At 45.4% G+C, this 18,794-nt stretch overlaps 1 protein-coding gene across 2 annotated transcripts in view; it reads right to left on the bottom strand.

The window, feature by feature from the left end:
• The window catches only part of ZNRF1 (zinc and ring finger 1), a 98,063-nt gene extending 86,805 nt beyond the window's left edge, over positions 1 to 11,258 (bottom strand). Inside the window, exon 1 of one of the 2 annotated variants that reach the window (XM_007198276.2) lies at positions 10,173 to 11,216. In XM_007198276.2, coding sequence (XP_007198338.2) covers positions 10,173 to 10,596 — 424 coding nt within the window. In that variant the 5' untranslated portion in view covers positions 10,597 to 11,216. Of the gene's footprint in view, positions 1 to 10,172 lie in introns of both variants that reach the window. The other variant, XM_007198275.3, reaches the window with a different exon arrangement.
• Positions 11,259 to 18,794: the final 7,536 nt, after the last annotated feature.

Raw genomic sequence — 18,794 nt, forward strand, 5'->3', positions numbered from 1 at the left:
TACAGGATGATCAACAGGAGAGTCAGGGCAGTGGTTACTTTTGGGAAGGGAAGGAGAAAAATAGGAACTGAGCAAGGTCCATACAATTACATCTGCAATGTTCTATTTATAAGATGTTATGGGAAAACCCGAATGAACTTTTTGGCCAACACAATATTAATCTGCTTGGTAGGTAAGTACATTATCTCTTTTGCATGCCTGAAATAGTTCATTTTTTGAAAAGATTCCAAGAGACAAGAACTCCTATTCAGAGTCACACCGCTATGTGATTTCCTAAAATGTGCAAGTGAAACCAAAATTGAAATAGCACAAACCCCTGTGACCCTTCCATCTTACAGTCACAGGACTGAAACTTTATAGAGTTCATCTAATAAATGTGAATGGACAGGAAAAGGAAGGGGCAGGATCCATCTTGGATCCCATGACAAGATGTACCCTGGGGACCCTCAGGGAAAAGAGAGGAAAGTTATTCCTGCTCTTTTATAAAAGTGATAATCACTTTTTTCTTAGTTGTTTTGAACTCCTTATGCAAAAGATACTTTGTAATTATGCCATCAATTAAAAAATGTTGAGCCTCCACTATATAACCTAAGAGAAATTTGTCCTCTCAGAACAAACTGCTTTTTTCTTGTTTGAAGAAGTTGGTTAAAGTCATCTCTGCAGGATGTATCTATAATCCTAGAGACCTGGATACCTTCAAGGCCCAGAACTCCCCCCTCCCAGTTCCATGCTTCTGCCCTTTTCTCTTAGTTATTGCTGGCTCTTAGGCATCAAACGCTGGCTTCCTGTTCCCCTTTATTGAGCTCTGGAGACTTGGAACTGGTAAGAGGCTTTGAAGAAAAGTACAAAGCCAGGAAAACACGGAATGGAGACAACTATGACTTTCCAAAGGAAAGCAAATCTCAACAGTTGTAATAACATTTTAGACTTTCCTCTGTCTGTAGCTTACGTAAGACGTGGCTCAGACAGGAGGACCTAAGAAGTACTTAAGTCACTGAAGTTGGAAACGGTGAAAACTCAGGTTCCGGCGGGCAGAGAGGCTGAGGACAGGCTTTTTTTTCTTTAATTTTATTTTTGGCTGCGTTGGGTCTTCGTTGCTGCGCGCGGGCTCTCTCTAGTTGCGGTGAGCAGGGGCTACTCTTTGTTGCAGTGCGCGGCCTTCTCACCGCAGTGGCTTCTCTTGTTGCAGAGCACGGGCTCCAGGCGCGCGCGCTTCAGTAGTTGTGGCACGCAGGCTCAGGAGCTGTGGCTCACGGGGTTAGTTGCTCTGCAGCATGTGGGATCTTCCCGGGCCAGGGCTCGAACCCGTGTTCCCCTGCATTGGCAGGCAGATTCTTAACCACTGAGCCACCAGGGAAACCTAGAGGACAGGCATTTTGGATGCTGGTATTATAATCCTGGCTTGTTCTAAACTTTAAGTATCTCCAGCATGCCCTTTTCACCATCCTATAAAGACACTGGGTGAACTGTTCACTTTGGGTGTCATTCTAAGTGCTTTATTAGACCTAAATTCTTCAGAGCACAGACTCTGTAGAATCCTCTCTATGTGAGGTAGTCCCACAGTCAGGGCCAAGCACCATGCCACCATTTCACAATATGGAAAAAGGAGGCACGCTCGTGGCTCTTATATTCTCATCATTAGGCCTGCAGCCATCCCTTAATCCAGAAATATGATGTTGTTCTTGTAAATGGCCTCGGGCCCTCTGACCCAGGGCCTCCATTTCATGATCCTTTTACACTACAATAGTGTTTTAATGAACTGAGTTTGAATGCTGAAACTCCAGTCTCGTTGGTCATGCTACTGCGACAGTTCACTGAGCACAGCCCTCCCCATTCTATTCTGCTGTCCTGCGCTTTGAATTCAGGGCTTGCTGTCAGCACGGAAAGCACCAGAGTTCTGATATGGCAGCCTTTGGTTATGTTCAACCGAGGGATTTATCTTCCACAACCTACTCAAAACCCTCCTCCAAAAGCTACCAAAAATTCCCCTGGTGAGAAATGCTATTATGAGAAGGAGTGGCTGCTTTCTGACTCACACTGTTTCATTAAAAAGATTTTTTTTTTTTTCAAACAAATGTTCAGTAGAAGAATCCAAAGGTTTTCCAAAGTCACAGCAAAAACAGAACAGCTCATAATACTATTTCTCAAAGGTCTGTCACTTCATAGGAGATTCCTATACCTCAAAATGCTGGAGATGCTTAGATTCACTATCCTTTTACATTGCATTTGGCCTCTGGGCTGAGAGGAGGTAGGAAGTGGATGCATTAAACGCAGCCAACAAGACCGGGCTCATCAGGTATTAAGACGGAAGGCAGCTAGCTTGCAAGCCAGCCCTGGGCATAGGCCTTGGACTTACCAGAGTTCGCCAGGGCTGGTTGCAATAGTTATGAATGTTTTAGCCATTTCTGACCAGGATTGAGGAAATCTAATAATACGTGTTATATTTCGTAATGCTTATTACAGTAGTGGGCAGTGTTACCACAAAGTTTCTTTGAAAAGCTGACTTAGATGGTGCTGTGCCTCTGGGGGCATTAAAAGTGTGTCTGATCTAAACAGAATAGACCAATATTACAGAAAGCTCACTTGTATTTATGGTAGACCAAGTACTTCATTGGTTTAGGCTGGAATCCCAAGGGCTCCCTCAAATCCCTGTAGGATTCCTGGAGTACTTAAGCAGGCATCAAGATAAAAGAATCTTAATATTTCTTAGTTTTTCTCTAAGGAAAAGCACCTTCTCAGTGCGGAGGGGTGGGGGGGGGTGATATTTGAGAGGGAAACAAATGAAAAGATCTCCAAAGACTGGAGAAATAGGGGCAAAATGACCAAGCTGGCCGGAGTCTTGGAGTCTCAGTCCTGCATTCTCCTCCTACTTCTGTCTCAGATCATCTGGATGACTCTAGATTTAAGTTTCTTCCACACATAATAAATCAACTTTGACCTTAAAAGATACTGTACAGTACAGAGGTGACTAATTTCAGAACAACTCCTTTTGAAGCGTGGCTTATTTAATTACACTTTGCAGAGGGCTGAAGGTACTACCAACAAGCAAGCTGGAGCCATGCTATGCCAAGTGTAATTCACCAAGACCAAAAGGACCACATATGCCGAAATGTAAGGAGGGGTTTCTCCAAAGATTATCCTTCAGAGAGTAAGGTATCACCTTACAGCCAAAGTCTGCATAAAGTCTTTCAGCACGGAACATTTCCCTAAATTCTGTACTTTGGGCAAAAAAATACTCAACTCTAACACAGATTTAATAATTATTCCTGGGGGGAAATGATATTTCAGTCACTACTGCTGCCTATCATAAACAAGGCTTTAAAAATTACTTAAAACAGCACTAAAGTGTCAATGTCACGGAGCTCAGAGACAAACACAAGACCAAGGAGGAAAACTCTTACATTTCCTTATGTACATTTTGGCCTGGGATAAATTTTACAGAGATGGGTTTAAAAGGTGGTGGATCAGGCTTCTAGAAAACAGCGTTCAGTGACCAGAAAGAAAAGTGGCTCTAGGGATGACAAAGATACTGAAGTCAAAGATAATGAAAAAAAAAGTTTTTCTTTTGATATTTTCATTGAGAAGATAAGAGGACCATTTATATTGGCACATATGAGGAATTTCTTCTTACCAGGCACTTGACTGGAAGCACAAAGAAAAGATCACCTGCCCCAGCCCAGATAGAGGATTTAGTTAACAAGGAACAATGTGAGTGAAAGAGTAGAGAGGAGATCATCCGTGTAGCAGCCTCATGGACAAGCGCCTGAATTTGTTTATTCAACAGAGGAACTGATGAAGAAGGTAAAATCTTCCACAAGCTGCAATATTCAGACTTTCTCTTAAAGGAGTGAGGAAGCAAAAATTCTTAGAAAGAACAAAGTAATGCCAATCAACTTCATAATAAATATACATTCCCAGCACCTAGCACAGGTCCAGGTATACTGGAAGCACTCAATCTCAGTTGAATAAATGAATATCTTAGCTCAACAGATCTCCACACACACACACAAAGTCTCATACTTTCAGTCAGCTTTAAAAAAAAAAAAAAAGGGTACTTTGTCCACTTTAAAGTCTGGATTCATCCTGAGATCTTGTACTTGTCTAGCTGCCTGGCTGGGGATATAAGAAAGAGGATGTAACTCAGGAAGCCCTTCTGTAGCACAAGCAGCCAACGGCAGCTGTGCCTTAGGTGAGAAATCAGGGGAAAGAAGCACAGGCTAGGGGACACTGCCACAACTACCTTCTGTTCGGAGAAACTCAGGACCAAGGCAGATTGGCTCAGGCCTATCTGTACGAGAAAAATGCTTAGTACCATGTAAAAGAAAACAGCCAAAGAATGAACAATGCTCTTGCTGGGTGGATCTACCCTCTGGGAGCAATAGAAAAGAAGATTTGTATGGATTCTGCCTGGGAAATATCTGACTAGTTTAGTGATACTGAAAGTGATGCTAATGAATGCATGAGAAAAGAATTCAGAGTTCTTTCTCTCTGTTTATGGAGAGAAAAGTTAAAACCATGGTAGGGGTGCACTTCAGATATAGACGGTACTCTGACTACATTTTTAGAATCATTTGTTACAAATTCAGATTCTACTGAACTCTGGGAGTGGGGTCCTGTCCTCTGCATTGTTAATGAGACCCTAGAGAATACTGGGCAGAGTCAAGTTTGAAAACCCTTTGAACCATTCACAGAAATCAGGAGAGCTCCTGTCTGCATCTGCCTCCTTCTCCTTACAGATCCGGGAGTGCACCATAAATTCTTACCATGCCTCCTCTTACTTTACGGCGGCACGGTGAATTCCTCCTTCCTCTTTACTCCCAACAGAGGAAGGCTGTACTCTCAATTCCAACAACTCGAGGGAGATCTCAAGGTAAACAGTTTCATCAGCCTACAAAGTACCCCAGCTGCGGCTTTCAGATTAAACCTGGTTCTTTATTTGCTTCGCACTTGACGGTTGGTCTTCAGGTTATTCACCCCTCAAGCATTTAGCCTATCAAAATCAGGAACCCAACTGTTGGTTTCAAGGATAAACCTGTGTTCTTATGAGAAAATAAGATTCAGAGGTGAAAACTGCCAGATCTGTAAGAAGTCCATTCTCATACTCAAGCCTACACCCACCGTAATCACTAGGAACCATTTGATTGAGACAAGGCCGTGGCAAAGCTTGGAAAAGAAACAAATGGAAATTTGTACACATTCATCATTCTAAAAGATGGGGAATAGGACTTAGGTTTTGGACTTACTTCAAGATTTTGGTACCTCAACCTCAGTGACCCAGTCATTAAAAACACCCCCTACTTAAGGGTTAGTAAGAGCAAGACCAAGGGAAGTTACCACCACTTCCCTATGACTTTTTTCCAATTTTGAAACTGTCAAAATTGAAGTTTAGTCTTAAAATCGGGTTTGCTATAATGTAAGTACCCAATAAGCTTGGGTTTAATGTCACATTTGTAAAATAGAAAGCATGTTCCTTTCCCCAAAAGGAACTGGAGTTGCATTTCTGGTAAAGAGTGGCTTGGCTCAGAGAGTATTCCTTGTGACCTATTTGGGGTGTGTCTTTGTTTAATGGCAAAATGTACACATCCCATAAAACACACACTTTAAGAGTGAAACCACTGTTTCTTGCAACACCTTTCAAACCCCAGTGAGGGAGAATTAACTGTGACCTTCAAGAAATGATCTTCTCCTCAAGGGAACTTTTTTTTTCTTTTATAGAAAATAAGCCCTCATGGTAATAGAGAGCTAAAAAACTCTGCTTTTTAAAAAGTCTTCCAAGAAAACCCAGTCTTCATTAAGAATAAAACTTCTGCAGGGCAGGGACCCACCATGCTATTTGGAGGCCACAGAATGCTTTTCCTTTTCCAGAAACTATGGAAAGGACCATTACATCTAGCACACCTATAGTGAGGCACAAAGAGGCTTTCTGATCCACTCCGATGGAATTGGCAACTCTCCCTAATTATTTAAGAACAGAGAAAATTAAATCACTTGAGAACCCTAGAGTGGCAGCAGGATAGGACCCATGAGATATCCTGCTGGCACGTTCAAAGACTTACCAAAAAGTCACCATCTATCAGCCCCTGTTCATGGCTTGGTAACAAGAGAGAACAGTTTAGTTTTCTGCACATGCACGTGTATACACGCATCTGACAAAGAAGTTGGAGGGAAACCTCAGTGACCAGCCATTTTATATTAGGGCCCAGGAAACAGGCAAGCTCTTCCTTCCAACATGGTGGAGCCTCTATATTTTTTCCCCCACATCTAGAAATCTGTATTCTGAGATAAACAGGACTACAAATGGATGACCAGACCTCCAGAATACCACCCAACCATTAGGAGTTAAACACCTTATAGCAAAACGCATTGTATGTGGAAAAGAAGGGACTCTACTCGGATTCTATGAAGCAGCTCTTCTCAAGTGGCATTCTTATTATGGACGGCCCCCTCAACACAGGTCACATGTCAGTAGAGAGCACTAGCTTCCATTTTGGGGAAAGAGTTCACACGATCCTAAATCTCTCTGCCCAGCAACTTCTGAGGAGATGAAAGAAGGCAGAGAACTCTAGAAGTGACCCTGTAAGAACACCACTTCCCATTTCTATGTTATTTGGCTTCTGTAAACACCATCTCATGAGACCACAACAGCGACCCGGCAAGGTAAGCAGAACAGGTATTATCTTCAACTTACAGGTGGAGAAATGGTGACTCTGAGGCTAAATGACTCACTTGCACAAGGTCACAAGACAGGCAGTTAACTAGCAGCCCAACCGGGAGAGGAACCTAGCCCTCTGACAGGCAAGCAGTGCAGTTTCCACAACGCTATCCAGCTTCCTCATGTTTTAGGTTGAGAGGCAGTAGAGGGTAATGGCTAAGAGACCAGGTGGATTCTGATACTGGCAGACCTGCATTCCAATCCCAACTCTGCCACCTATTAGCTATCTGGCCTTGTGTAGGTTCCTTAACCTCCCTTTATACCTCAGTTTCTTCATCTGTAAAATGGGAATTAAAACATTTTACCTCCTAGAGTTATAGTGATGATTAAATGAGCTGATGAACATATGGCACTCTAATTCATTCACTCAACAAATATTTGTGCCTGGCATATGGAGTGCAGGAGTTACAACAGTGATCAAGAGGCACAGTCTTCCTTTCATGGAGCTTAAAATTTAGTCAACTTAAACAGAAAGAGTAAATGGATAAATACAATGTGTTAAGTGCTATCAAGGTAACAGGTGAGTGACTGGAGAGACTGACAGGCGGGAGCCAATTTTTAAGAGTGGTCTCTAAGGAGAAATTTAAGTTGAGCCCTAAGGGATCATAAAAGGCTATCCCTGTGCAGAATGGAAGGAAAAGCATTCCAGGCAAAGGAAATAGGGCGTGCAAGGGTCACAGCCCAGAGAAGGCAAACGTGACTGTGTGTATCCTCGCAGGATTTGGGGAACAACTTTTACAGGCTGGCTGTATTTGTATTTTAAATTTTACAGGCTGGCTGTATTTGTATCTTAAAAGTAACAAAGACAACGCTCAAGAGAGGTGAGGTGTCTCGTCCAAGGTCACAGCTTCTCCAAGGAGGACCTGAGACCCCAGTATTCTACCTCCTGACATAACATCAGCTCGCTCCCTTTGAGGAAGCCTCTAGCTCATTGAGCTCCCCCACTTATTTCACTGACAGCTGTTTTCTGTGCCCCTGAAGAGTTCCAAGAGCACCTTGAAAACACAAGCAACGACATCACATCAACTTCCAGGCATCCAGTCAACTGTGCACTGAAATCCTCACTCTTCTACTCTTAAGACACAAGAGTGAAAACTGCTGGGACCTTCCCCAAGGCTCCAAAATTTCTCTTCTTACAGCAACAAACAAGAGAGGAAGGGGATGTCCTGGAAGGAAGAGCCTGTGGCCTGTTGCAGAAGGTGAGATAGAACCACCATTGCAGAAGAGCGGAAATATCAAAGTTCCTCTCAAATGAGCTGCACAGGAAAAACTAATTACTTTATTTGAATAAAACAACAAATCCCTAAGGAGGTGGTTCTCAATCAGGCGATACCCTGCCCCCACCAATAGCACTGAAATTTGTGGGAGTATTGAGTGGGCAGGGCCAGGTATGCTCAATGTCCTGCAAAAGGACAGGATGGTCCTATAACAACTATATTAACCAAAATATTAACAGCGGCCCCACCCATTTTAATATTAATCCCTCAAGGGATTAATATGCTCCAACTTTTCCTGTAGTCCCTGGTTTAGTGGCTTTTCCTAACCTCACTACAACTAGATAAAAAAACCTTAAGGTTTTATAGCTGAGGAGTCTGAATTCTGGAATCCAATTTTAAGCTCATAGCTCCAGCATGGAACTTGGTGGCGGAATAAGGAAAAAGACGTTTCCAGTAAGAGACAGACAAGAAATTTAAGCAAGGGAACTCCTTCTCCAGAGAAACCTCTGTAAGATTACATTTTTGCAACACACAAAATTCTACTTGCGCTTTTTGAGAATCTCCTTATAGCACCCTTCAGTTTAAAATCAGACACTAATGACAGTTCTTTTAAAAACTTAACTACAATCATCTCAAAAATACACCTGACTCTTTCGGACCAAATTTTATAAGAAATATTATTAAGTTCAAGATGTCTAAGGGAGGGAGATGCAAGAGGGAAGAGATATGGGGACATATGTATATGTATAACTGATTCACTTTGTTATAAAGCAGAAACTGACACACCATTGTAAAGCAATTATACTCTAATAAAGATGTTTTAAAAAAAAAAAGATGTCTAAAGCTGATCAAATGTCTAAAAGTACCAACGGTAGTCATGCCTTGCATCTCATTCAGGGCAGAGTTGGATGCATGCAGGTCAGAGAAGCTCCAATGATATCTAGAGGTCTGTTCAGGGATTGAAATTCCATCCTAGCAATTAAAAGCCACTTTCAAATGTTACTCTAAATTAGTCACTAATTCTCCCTAAAAATTATTTCACAATTATTTTAAAGAATTGAAAAAAAAAGACTGTTTTCAGAAATAGAGATACAAAAAGTCTACCCTATTTCACAATAGCTAGAACAGTGATCCAACAAATAAATCCTCCATAAAGCAATCTTTCTTCTACACAATATCTAAATTTTCTGAAGTCTCCCAAAGGAGTCTGAATATGTTAACTTCTTCACTCCAACTTGCCAATTAGCAAATAGCGGCCCCACACCCCTTCTGACCAATTTTCTAGAAGCTTAACCTGGCTTCTCAGGTTAGCTAAGCAGACAGACCTGTTTTCCTCCAGAAGCACCGAGCAGTGCCTTTTCTGCCCTGCCTGTTAGAGCCTGGGAAATCCTCCTCCAGCTTTTCGCTGACCTGCCACCAGAAGTTCACAAAATGAATTCATCCAGGTTCTCTGAATCCTCCTTTCCCCCTGACATGTGCCAACAGCCAGGCAATAAAATGCCACCTCTTGGTTACAAAAAGATGCAGAATACCCAGAAGACCAAGCACTTAGCATGGAGGGGAAGAAAAAAGATGGAGGGATGCAAGAGTCATTGAGCCAAGGCTACTGCATGCAGCACGGGTAACCAGAGCCCTGGTCCTGCAAAGCCTCCCAGGGAGGCTCCCGTCAGGGCCCTCCATCCAGCAGGCCACACCTGCCTATGACAGCAGCCTGACGGCCGCTCCACTTTAAACAATTCAAACAGATTTCCAGCAGGGTGGCAAAACTGGGCACCCGTCTCTCCCAGCAAGAGCAAGAGCCCTAATCCAAACACCACTTGGCCCCAATTTTTTCACACCCTTTGTTTAGGAGACGCCGCTTGGTCAAATTGGATCCTTCTCTGTTACCGGTGAGGCAAGCACAATGCAGCAGTTACAGAAAGAAAGCATCGAGGCCGACTTGCTATAAACCAGACAAGACCTGAGGATGGGGATGCCAGTGAATGAGACTTCAATAGGCATCCATAAGTGAACCAACACCTGAAGTCCTAATACGCCCGGCTCCGCAGCCTCTCAGAAAGCCTCTTTTCTGGAGGGTGGGTATCCCATTCATCCCTTGGCTTCGGCGAACCAAGGGGAAGGCAGACAGATCCAGGTTGCGCACTCCACCTCCAAATCTTCGCACACGCGCGAAGGTGTGGGGCGCCCCGGCGCGCCCTCGCTTGCACTCCACCCTCTGAGGCCTCCACCAACCGCGGACTCACCACTGTGCGAGCTGAACCACCTGGGCGCGATGTGCAGAGGTAGAGCATCCGCCAGCGAGGCTCGGGAGCCCAGGTACAGCATCCCGTCTCTATGGTGACCACCGCCCGTCTCCTGGTAACCATTGCCGTGGGCATAGGTGGAGTCGGACGCCGACCCTCCGCCGCCGGGCGCCCTCTCGGAGTCGCCGGTCCCCCGGGAGGCGGGGGTGTAGAGGCCAAAGGGCACCCCCCCGGCCGTGCTGGGGTCCATGCCCATGCCCGCCACCGAACTGACCGAGCGGCTGCGCAGCCCCATGGCCCCGCCGCCCGCCCGGTAGTGCCCAAAGTGGGGCGCCCCTCCCGGAGGGGGCACGGCGCTGTCATCGGTGGAGACCCCCGGGAAAGGGCCCCGGGAGCGGGCCGCCGTGCTCTGCTTGCCCCCCATGCTCGCCCGGGCCCCGGTGGGGCGGGAACCTGGAGGCCGAGACCCTCCCCCACTTCTCAGCAGCGGGGGGAGGGTTGGGCGAGCATAAAGGGGGAGGGAGTCAAAAAAGGAGACCGGGAGAGAAAAAAGGAAAAAAAAGAAAAAAAGAAAAGAAACCCCGCGGGCGGAAGAGGCAGGCGGGCGGGGATCCCAAACTAAGAATTTAAAACGATCCAAGCCAAACGCATGTTTCCCCTCAAGGTCCAAAGAGGCGCAGTCCGGCGCGGGCTCAGCGCGCCACAGGCCGCCCCCGGGCCCCCGAAAGCCGGGGGAGCTGCAAGGAAGGAGGGAGGGAGGCGGCGGGCGAGCGAGCGGGCGGGCGCAGGGAGGCGCCCGAGGAGGCCGCCCGCCCGACAGCAGGAGGCGGAGGAGGGCTGGGGGCGCCGGGCGCGTCCCCCGCCTCAGGACGCCGCGACCATGGACGGCGGCCCGGACCCCTCCAGGCCTCGGGCGGGCTGCGGCGCTGGGCAGCCAGGCGGAGCTCGGGAAGCCGCGGTCGCGTGGCGTAGCGCTCTCGCTCCAGCCGCAGCCGCCGCCGCCGCCTGCCCCGCCAGCCGCACCGCCCTGCTCGGTCCCGGGCTGCGCTCACCGGCGCTCCTCGCCGCCGTGGAGACAATGGAGGGAAGCAGAGCGCAGGCGCCGCCCGCGCCCCCTCCCCCTCCCCACCCCCGCCGGGTTAACCCCTTCGCAGCCCCTGCAGCGCCGGGCTGTTGACGCCCGAGAGGTCCCACCCACCCACCCAGCCCGCCCCGACCCGCCTGGAAACTGAGTGGCCTGAGCTATGGGGCGTCAGGAACAGAAGCAAGGCGTCTTTCCAAGCAAGCACTCTTTAAGCCCCTGAAAGTAGCTGATGATTCAGAGGGGAACCACCTATGAGGGGAGGGGCTACCATGGTTCGAGGGGTGGGAAGGAAACGCAGGGAAGAATAAAAATTACTCTAGACGCCTACCTGGCTTTGAGGGTCACTGGTCAAGCTCCCCTCCCGGCACAAATTTGCCCCCACAGCGCCCTCTGGTGGACGTGCTGTCCGTTCTATCGGAGGTTCCCCATCCTAGAACCCCCAAAATCAGGAAGCTTAGCATTTGGGGGATTTTTAGTTTTTCGGGGGTACTTTTCACTGGGGCAGTTGTGACTCCAGATTTTGCTGACAGTAGATCAGAACTTCCTATTTTGGGCTTAAGCAAATGGGTAGATTCCTTAGCTAAAATGTAATCCTGAAAATCATTAGGTGTACGATAAAAAGTGAAAAGATATAGACATGAAAATGCAATAATGCAGCTAGAACTAGTGATTTTAGAAACTCCCTAGTCCACGGCGGGACCCCTGTTTTGTTTACCATTTATCCTGGCATGCACCACAGGGCCTGCGACACAGTAGGTATTCAATAAATATTTGCTGACCAAGTCTGCATTTTGCAATACGTCTCTCTCACATATTCACACTCACTGATTCATCGTTCGTTCGTCCATTCATTGGTTCAACAACTATTTTTCAAGTGCTGAGTGCTGGCTATGAGCATCACGCAGTCCCTGGCCTGACTTCCTTGCCCTAAATGTCCTCCAGATACTTCCAAATCAAGGAGCCAAAACAGGGTGTAAAGAAATATTAAAACCAAAAAAAGAAAGGTTGATCTGTCACAGGTATTGATTGTCCCAGTGTGACCAGCTTGGAAAGAAACAGGAGGAAGGCTATGTGCAAGCATGGAGTGCTTTTGAGGCCAGGGGAGGCAGTGAACAAAAAGCCCTGCCGAAAGAAGTTGAGATTTCTGTATGAGAAATGATGTAGCAAAAACAGAATGTTTTAATACCCAAGAAGTTATCTGTAAGTGCCTAAATGGGGAATTTGTGTACACCTAAGATCCAAATATGTGATCTGAAGAAAAACAAGAAAGTTTAAATTTAACCCAATTTCCTCCCTGAAGAAAGAAGCGGGGTATTTCAGTACCATGCAGAAAAGAGGATACTAGATCCCTTGACAGATCTCTACTGGGGAGATAAATATATAATCAATAAGTATTGTAACCATCTAACTAGCTTTTGATTTACCTATTCATTCAACACTTTTTTTTTTAATGTTGAACAAAATATGAATTTCTTTTTTTTTTTTTTTTTTGCTGCGTGGCACAGCTTGTGGGATCTTAGTTCCCCAACCAGGGATCAAACCTGGGCTCCGGCAGTGAAAGTGCAGTGTCCTAACCACTGGACCACCATGGAATTCCAAAAATATGAATTTCTAGTAAGTGCCAGGCACTGCACTAAGTTCTAGGATACGATAGTGAGAAAAACATATAGAGTCTTGTTCTCATAGGGCTTCAGAAGAAACACTAACCTAAATGTCCAACAACTGATGAATGGATAAACCAAATGTGGTATATCCATACAATGGACTGCTATTCAGCCATAAAAAGAATAAAGTGCTGATACATGCTACAACATGAATGAAACTTGAAAACACTAAGTAAAAGGAGCCAATCACAAAAGATCTTATATTGTCTGATTCCACTTATATGAAATGTCTAGAATAGGAAAATCTTATATTGTCTGATTCCACTGATATGAAATGTCTAGAATAGGCAAATTCATTGAGACAGAAAGAAATCCTGGAGGGAGGCGAGAATGGAGAATGACTGCTACTGGGTCTCTTTTTGGAGTGATGAAAATGTTCTGGCATTAGATAATGGTGATGGTTGTACAACCTTGTAAATATACCAAAAAAAAAAAACCCACTGAATTATACACTTAAAAGGGTGAATTTGATGGTGTATGAATTACAGTGCAGTAACATATAGATATATATATATATATATGAAGTATCAAAGCAGGCAGTGACAGTACAGTGTGGTAAATAAGCCTAGAACAGAGACTTCCCTGGTGGCGCAGTGGTTAAGAATCTGCCTGCCAATGCAGGGGACATGGGTTCAATCCCTAGTCCAGGAAAGATCCCACATGCCACTGAGCAACTAAGCCCGTGTGCCACAACTACTGAGCCTGCGCTCTAGAGCCCACAAGCCACAACTACTGAAGCCCCTGTGCCTAGAGCCTGTGTTCCGCAACAAGAGAAACCACTGCAATGAGAAGCCCACGCACCGCAACGAAGAGTAGCCCCCACTTGCTGCAACTAGAGAAAGCCTGCGTGCAGCAACGAAGACCCAATGCAGCCAAAAATAAATAAATAAAATAAATTAATTTTTAAAAAATAGCCTAGAACAGTGCCTGGCAAGTACACGACACTCAATAAATGTTTATGAAACGAATGAATGAATGACTAAGTGCTATGAGAGTTCAAGACCATGGTGCTGATGGAAGGAGACAGGCACAGACATAGTGATTCTAAACCAAGACCTAAAAGATGAGTTGGAGATTAGCCAGGGAAAGCAGGGTGGAGGTGGGGGATTAGCTGTATTTCAGGAAGAGAAGAATGTTCCAAGGAAAGGGAACAGCATGTTCAAAGGAACTGAAAGATGCAGTTGAGCTGCAAAGAGAGGAAGTGGTCCTCAGAAGCTGACAAGAGGGTCCAGGGAGCCATGGGAAGGAGCATGGACCATATCCTGAGGGCATGGGGAGCTGTGGAAAGATTTATCAACATCATTATCATTAAAAATAATGATTAATAAGGCCAATGATTAATGAAGATTCCAACTTGGAAAATTAAGAAACTTATCCTCTCCCCAAATAAAGATCTATATTTTTCTTTGCTTACATATTCATAAAGATACTGGATGGAAACATGAAACAACATAGTGTAGTCCCTTGGGGGGGGCAGTAGGAACTGGAGAGCTGGGTGAGAGGATAGATGGGAAATGTTTCGTTTCATTATATACCTTTTTGTATTTTAGTGTTTCAGCCATGTAAATTTAAATAGAGAGAGAGAGAGAGAGAGAGAGAGAAAGAGATAGAGGTATATAGAAAGTGCATACCACATGCATTAAGTCTTCGCCTTGCAATGCAGGGGGTGCGGGTTTGATCCCTGGTCAGGGAGCTAAGATCCCACATGCCTTGTGGCCAAAAAACCAAAACATAAACCAGAAGCAATATTGTAACAAATTCAATAAAGACTTTAAAAATGGTCCACATCAAAAAAAAAAATCTTAAAAAAAAAAAGGATATACCACATGCACACTGAAAAGTCATACAGCTGGAAGGAGCAAAGCTGGACTTCTAAGCTTTACAGTGAACATGTTCATCAAGGAATCTTTGCATGACAATTTCATTTTCTCTCTATGCTTTCCAACGGGGGGAAAAAGATTAGATCTGCTTAACAGCTCTATTTCTTTTTGTATATTAATAATTTGCCCTTAAGGTGTATATTCCAGTCTACTATCATAAGCTAGTCTCTCTCACATCTGGCACCACTGAACAGCTGAGAGCCTGATCTGCAAAGGTGAAGCCCCTGCTTTCTGCAATGTGATGACACTAAATTTAGGTGGCCTGTGGGACCTCGAGTGGCAGCCTTTCTCAGGCAATGCCCTTGTTATCTCCTTGTGCAGTTATTTGTATGACAAATTTCCCCCTGAAATGAAAATATTAAGATACAGAGCAGGGAAAGTTCAATCATTCAGTAGCTTGATTCTGTCCTTTACATCTTAGAAAGAGGGACTCATGGCATTAACAACAGGCATCCACTGAGACCTGAAGCCTCAGATTTGTTTCATTTCATCGTTTGTTGCATCAAGAGTCCTGTACGTATTTTGTTCCAAGTTTCTCCTGTGGGTTCTTGGTTTAAAGTTAACAGGTCTGGAGACAGTGGCAAGTCATTCTGGATACTCTTTTTTTTTTTTTTAATGTATTTATTTTTTTTTACTTTTTGGCCACACCATGCAGCATGTGGGATCTTGGTTCCCCAACCAGGGTTCGAACCCGTGCCCCCTGCAGTGGAAGTCAGAGTTTTAACTGCTGGACCACCAGGGAAGTCCCCATTCTGGACACTCTTGATGCAAGGATATCAGATGCAAGAACGGCCCCAGCTAGACTTGGGACCTCTGTTTTATTTTTTATCTTCATGCTCTCACTTACCCTGGGCGAACTGCTTCGTGGCTCTCCTTCAGCTGTGAAACAGGGTTAATAAATCACTAACCCACCTACCAGAATAGTCAGGAGAAAGAGCTGATAAAATCAGCATTGACTGTAGCCAATATTTTATAATAACTATAAATGGAATATAACCTTTAAAAATTGCGAATTGGGCTTCCCTGGTGGCGCAGTGGTTGAGAATCTGCCTGCTAATGCGGGAGACACGGGTTCGAGCCCTGGTCTGGGAGGATCCCACATGCCGCGGAGCGGCTGGGCCCGTGAGCCACGGCTGCTGAGCCTGCGCTTCTGGAGCCTGTGCCCCGCGACGGGAGGGGCCGCGATAGTGAGAGGCCCGCGCACCGCGATGAAGAGCGGTCCCCGCACCGCGATGAAGAGTGGCCCCCACTTGCCGCAACTGGAGAAAGCCCTCGCACGAACCAAAGACCCAGCACAGCCAAAAATAAATAAATAAATAAATAAATAAATAAATAAAAAAAAAAAAATAGAGTAATATTTAAAAAAAAAAAAAAAAATTGCGAATTACTATGGTATACACCTAAGACATGTAATATTGTAAATCAACTATACCTCAATTTTTAAATATTTTTATTTATTTATTTTGGCCATGCTGCGAGGCATGCGGGATCCTAGTTTCCTGACCAGGGGTAGAACACCAGGCCCCCTGTGGTGGCAGCACAGAGTCCTAACCACTGGACCACCAGGGAAGTCCCTATACCTCAACTTTTTTAAAAAAATCAGCATTGCCAAAGCCATTTGCCTTTGCAATGTCAGTGCATAACGATGGTGCAAAACCCCAGTTTCGAACATCACCTTGAAGAATGTAAGTCTGGGGGACTTCCCTGGTGGCGCAGAAGTTAAGAATCCGCCTGCCATTGCAGGGGACACGGGTTCGAGCCCTGGTCCAGGAAGATCCCACATGCCGCGGAGCAACAAAGCCCGTGCGCCACAACTGTGGAGCCTGCACTCCAGAGGCCCGTGCTCCGCAACAGGAGAAGCCACCGCAATGAGAAGCCCGCGCACCGCAATGAAGAGTAGCCCCCGCTCACCACAACTAGAGAGAGCCTGCATGCAGCAGGCAACAAAGACCCAACACAGCCAAAAATAAATAAATTTAAAAAAAAAAGAATGTAAGTCTGGGACTTGAAGGGTTCAGAAAATGGGGGCAATGGCTTGTTAGGGCCTACTCCTGGGAAATAGCCAGGGTGGGGATGGCATGGACAAGTATCTCCAAGTAAGAAACTTTCTCCCAGGCCTCTCATAGCTCTTTAGGTTTTTAATCATTTTGCTTGAAAAGAGAAAACGTAAATAGAGAAAATCAGGGTAATGATCAACCAAATGTATATAGCAAGGAGCCGGAGCATGTGGGAACATCCACAAATATTTGTTGATTGATGAAGAGAGGGAAATTACTGGTAGAGCTCAGGGCAGGGTTCCAAGATTCCCAGATGTAGAGAGACTGAGGGGTCAGCTAACTCCCCATTCTACAGAAGAGGAAACAGGGGACCAGAAAGATAAAGGATCGTGCTCAAACTTGCAAGGGTAGTTGCTGATAAGAGCCAGCCAGAGCCCTGGATTTCTGGGTTGGCCACATACCCTTCCTTCCTGTGGCGTGGCTAGCAAGTGACCTTCTGAAAAGACATTGTTTGGTGATAAGGGCCCTGTGGCCTGGTCAGCAAGTTGAGGTCTGCTTGACAAGGGACACCTCAGTGGTCTCCAGTCTCTGACTCAGGACATTCATATGCGGATCTCAGGGGAGCACAGTAGTGAAGAAGCAAGCAGAGAGCTCTAGACTTGTCTCCGGAGTCCTTACTCTTTCGTGGTGACAGCGTGGGTGGGAGATGGAAAGAAGGCCTGAGGAGGCAGTTAGAAAGGGGCTCATGGTCCCTCTCTCAAAAATTCTACCTTGGGCTTCCCTGGTGGTGCAGTGGTTGAGAATCTGCCTGCTAGTGCAGGGGACACGGGTTCGAGCCCTGGTCTGGGAAGATCCCACAGGCCGCGGAGCAGCTGGGCCCGTGAGCCACAATTACTGAGCCTGCGCGTCTGGAGCGTGTGCTCCACAACAAGAGAGGCCGCGATAGTGAGAGGCCCGCGCACCGCGATGAAGAGTGGCCCCCGCTTGCCGCAACTAGAGAAAGCCCTCGCACAGAAACAAAAGACCCAACACAGCCATAAATAAATAAATAAATAAATAAATTTATTAAAAAAAAAAATTCTACCTTGCCTTTTTCACATTCAAGAAAGAAAACACTGGGAGAACAGAGAGAACCAAGGATTTGAAGCCCAAAGTACTTTCTGTACTTAATAACCATGACAAGCAGATTTTGAGAACTAGACAAAAATGAACTAAAGAGGTGGGAGTGGGGGAGGGTTGAAGAAATGCTTGGGCAGGGTCAGTCCTACTGGTTTTAGTGGGAAAGGAATTACCAAGCTATATATAGACAGACAGAGAGCTTTGAAATCTCTCTCTCTACCTCTATCTCTATCCAAAATAAAACTTCAAAGCCTAAGCAGGACCCTTCCTAAATAGCCCTTTTCAACTTTTCTAGCTGTACTTTTTGTTACATCCTGTCATCTACCCTAAGTTACAGTTGTACCTGACTGTTTGCTAACCACTCATTCAGTGGCTATTTATTGAGCACCTACTACATCCTAAGCAACAGGCAAATAAATAAGAATATGATGTGTTAAATGAATTAATTCATTTATTCCTATGTGATGGCATAAGCATACCTAGAAACTATTCTTTATCTTTCCATCTCTGTGCCCTTCAACGTGGCTTGCAGTTTTTCCCCTTCCTGGCCCTCTGAGCTGAGGCCCTTCTCTCTAGAGCAGTCTTTGGCATTTTTGATGGAGAATTGGGAAGAAACTGGAAGGCAGGAAGAAAAGCCAGTGCAGGACTGTGGAGGCCAGGGCTGGAGGAAATTTTTAAGGGCTGTGTTGTGTGAGTGTAATAACTGATAGATGAATGAGAAAGAAAGCAAGGGATTTTACGGAGAACTATTGGTGATTCTGTATTTCTTTCTGGGTGTAAAGAATTACAAGTAAAGACCATGAATAGTTTTAGAAATTGCTTTTGGTTTCACAGAAGGCATCCTTTGGATTTAGACAGCACTGTGCGGGCATGACATA

The sequence above is a fragment of the Balaenoptera acutorostrata genome, chromosome 19 (assembly GCF_949987535.1).
Source record: "Balaenoptera acutorostrata chromosome 19, mBalAcu1.1, whole genome shotgun sequence".
NCBI lineage: Eukaryota > Metazoa > Chordata > Mammalia > Artiodactyla > Balaenopteridae > Balaenoptera > Balaenoptera acutorostrata.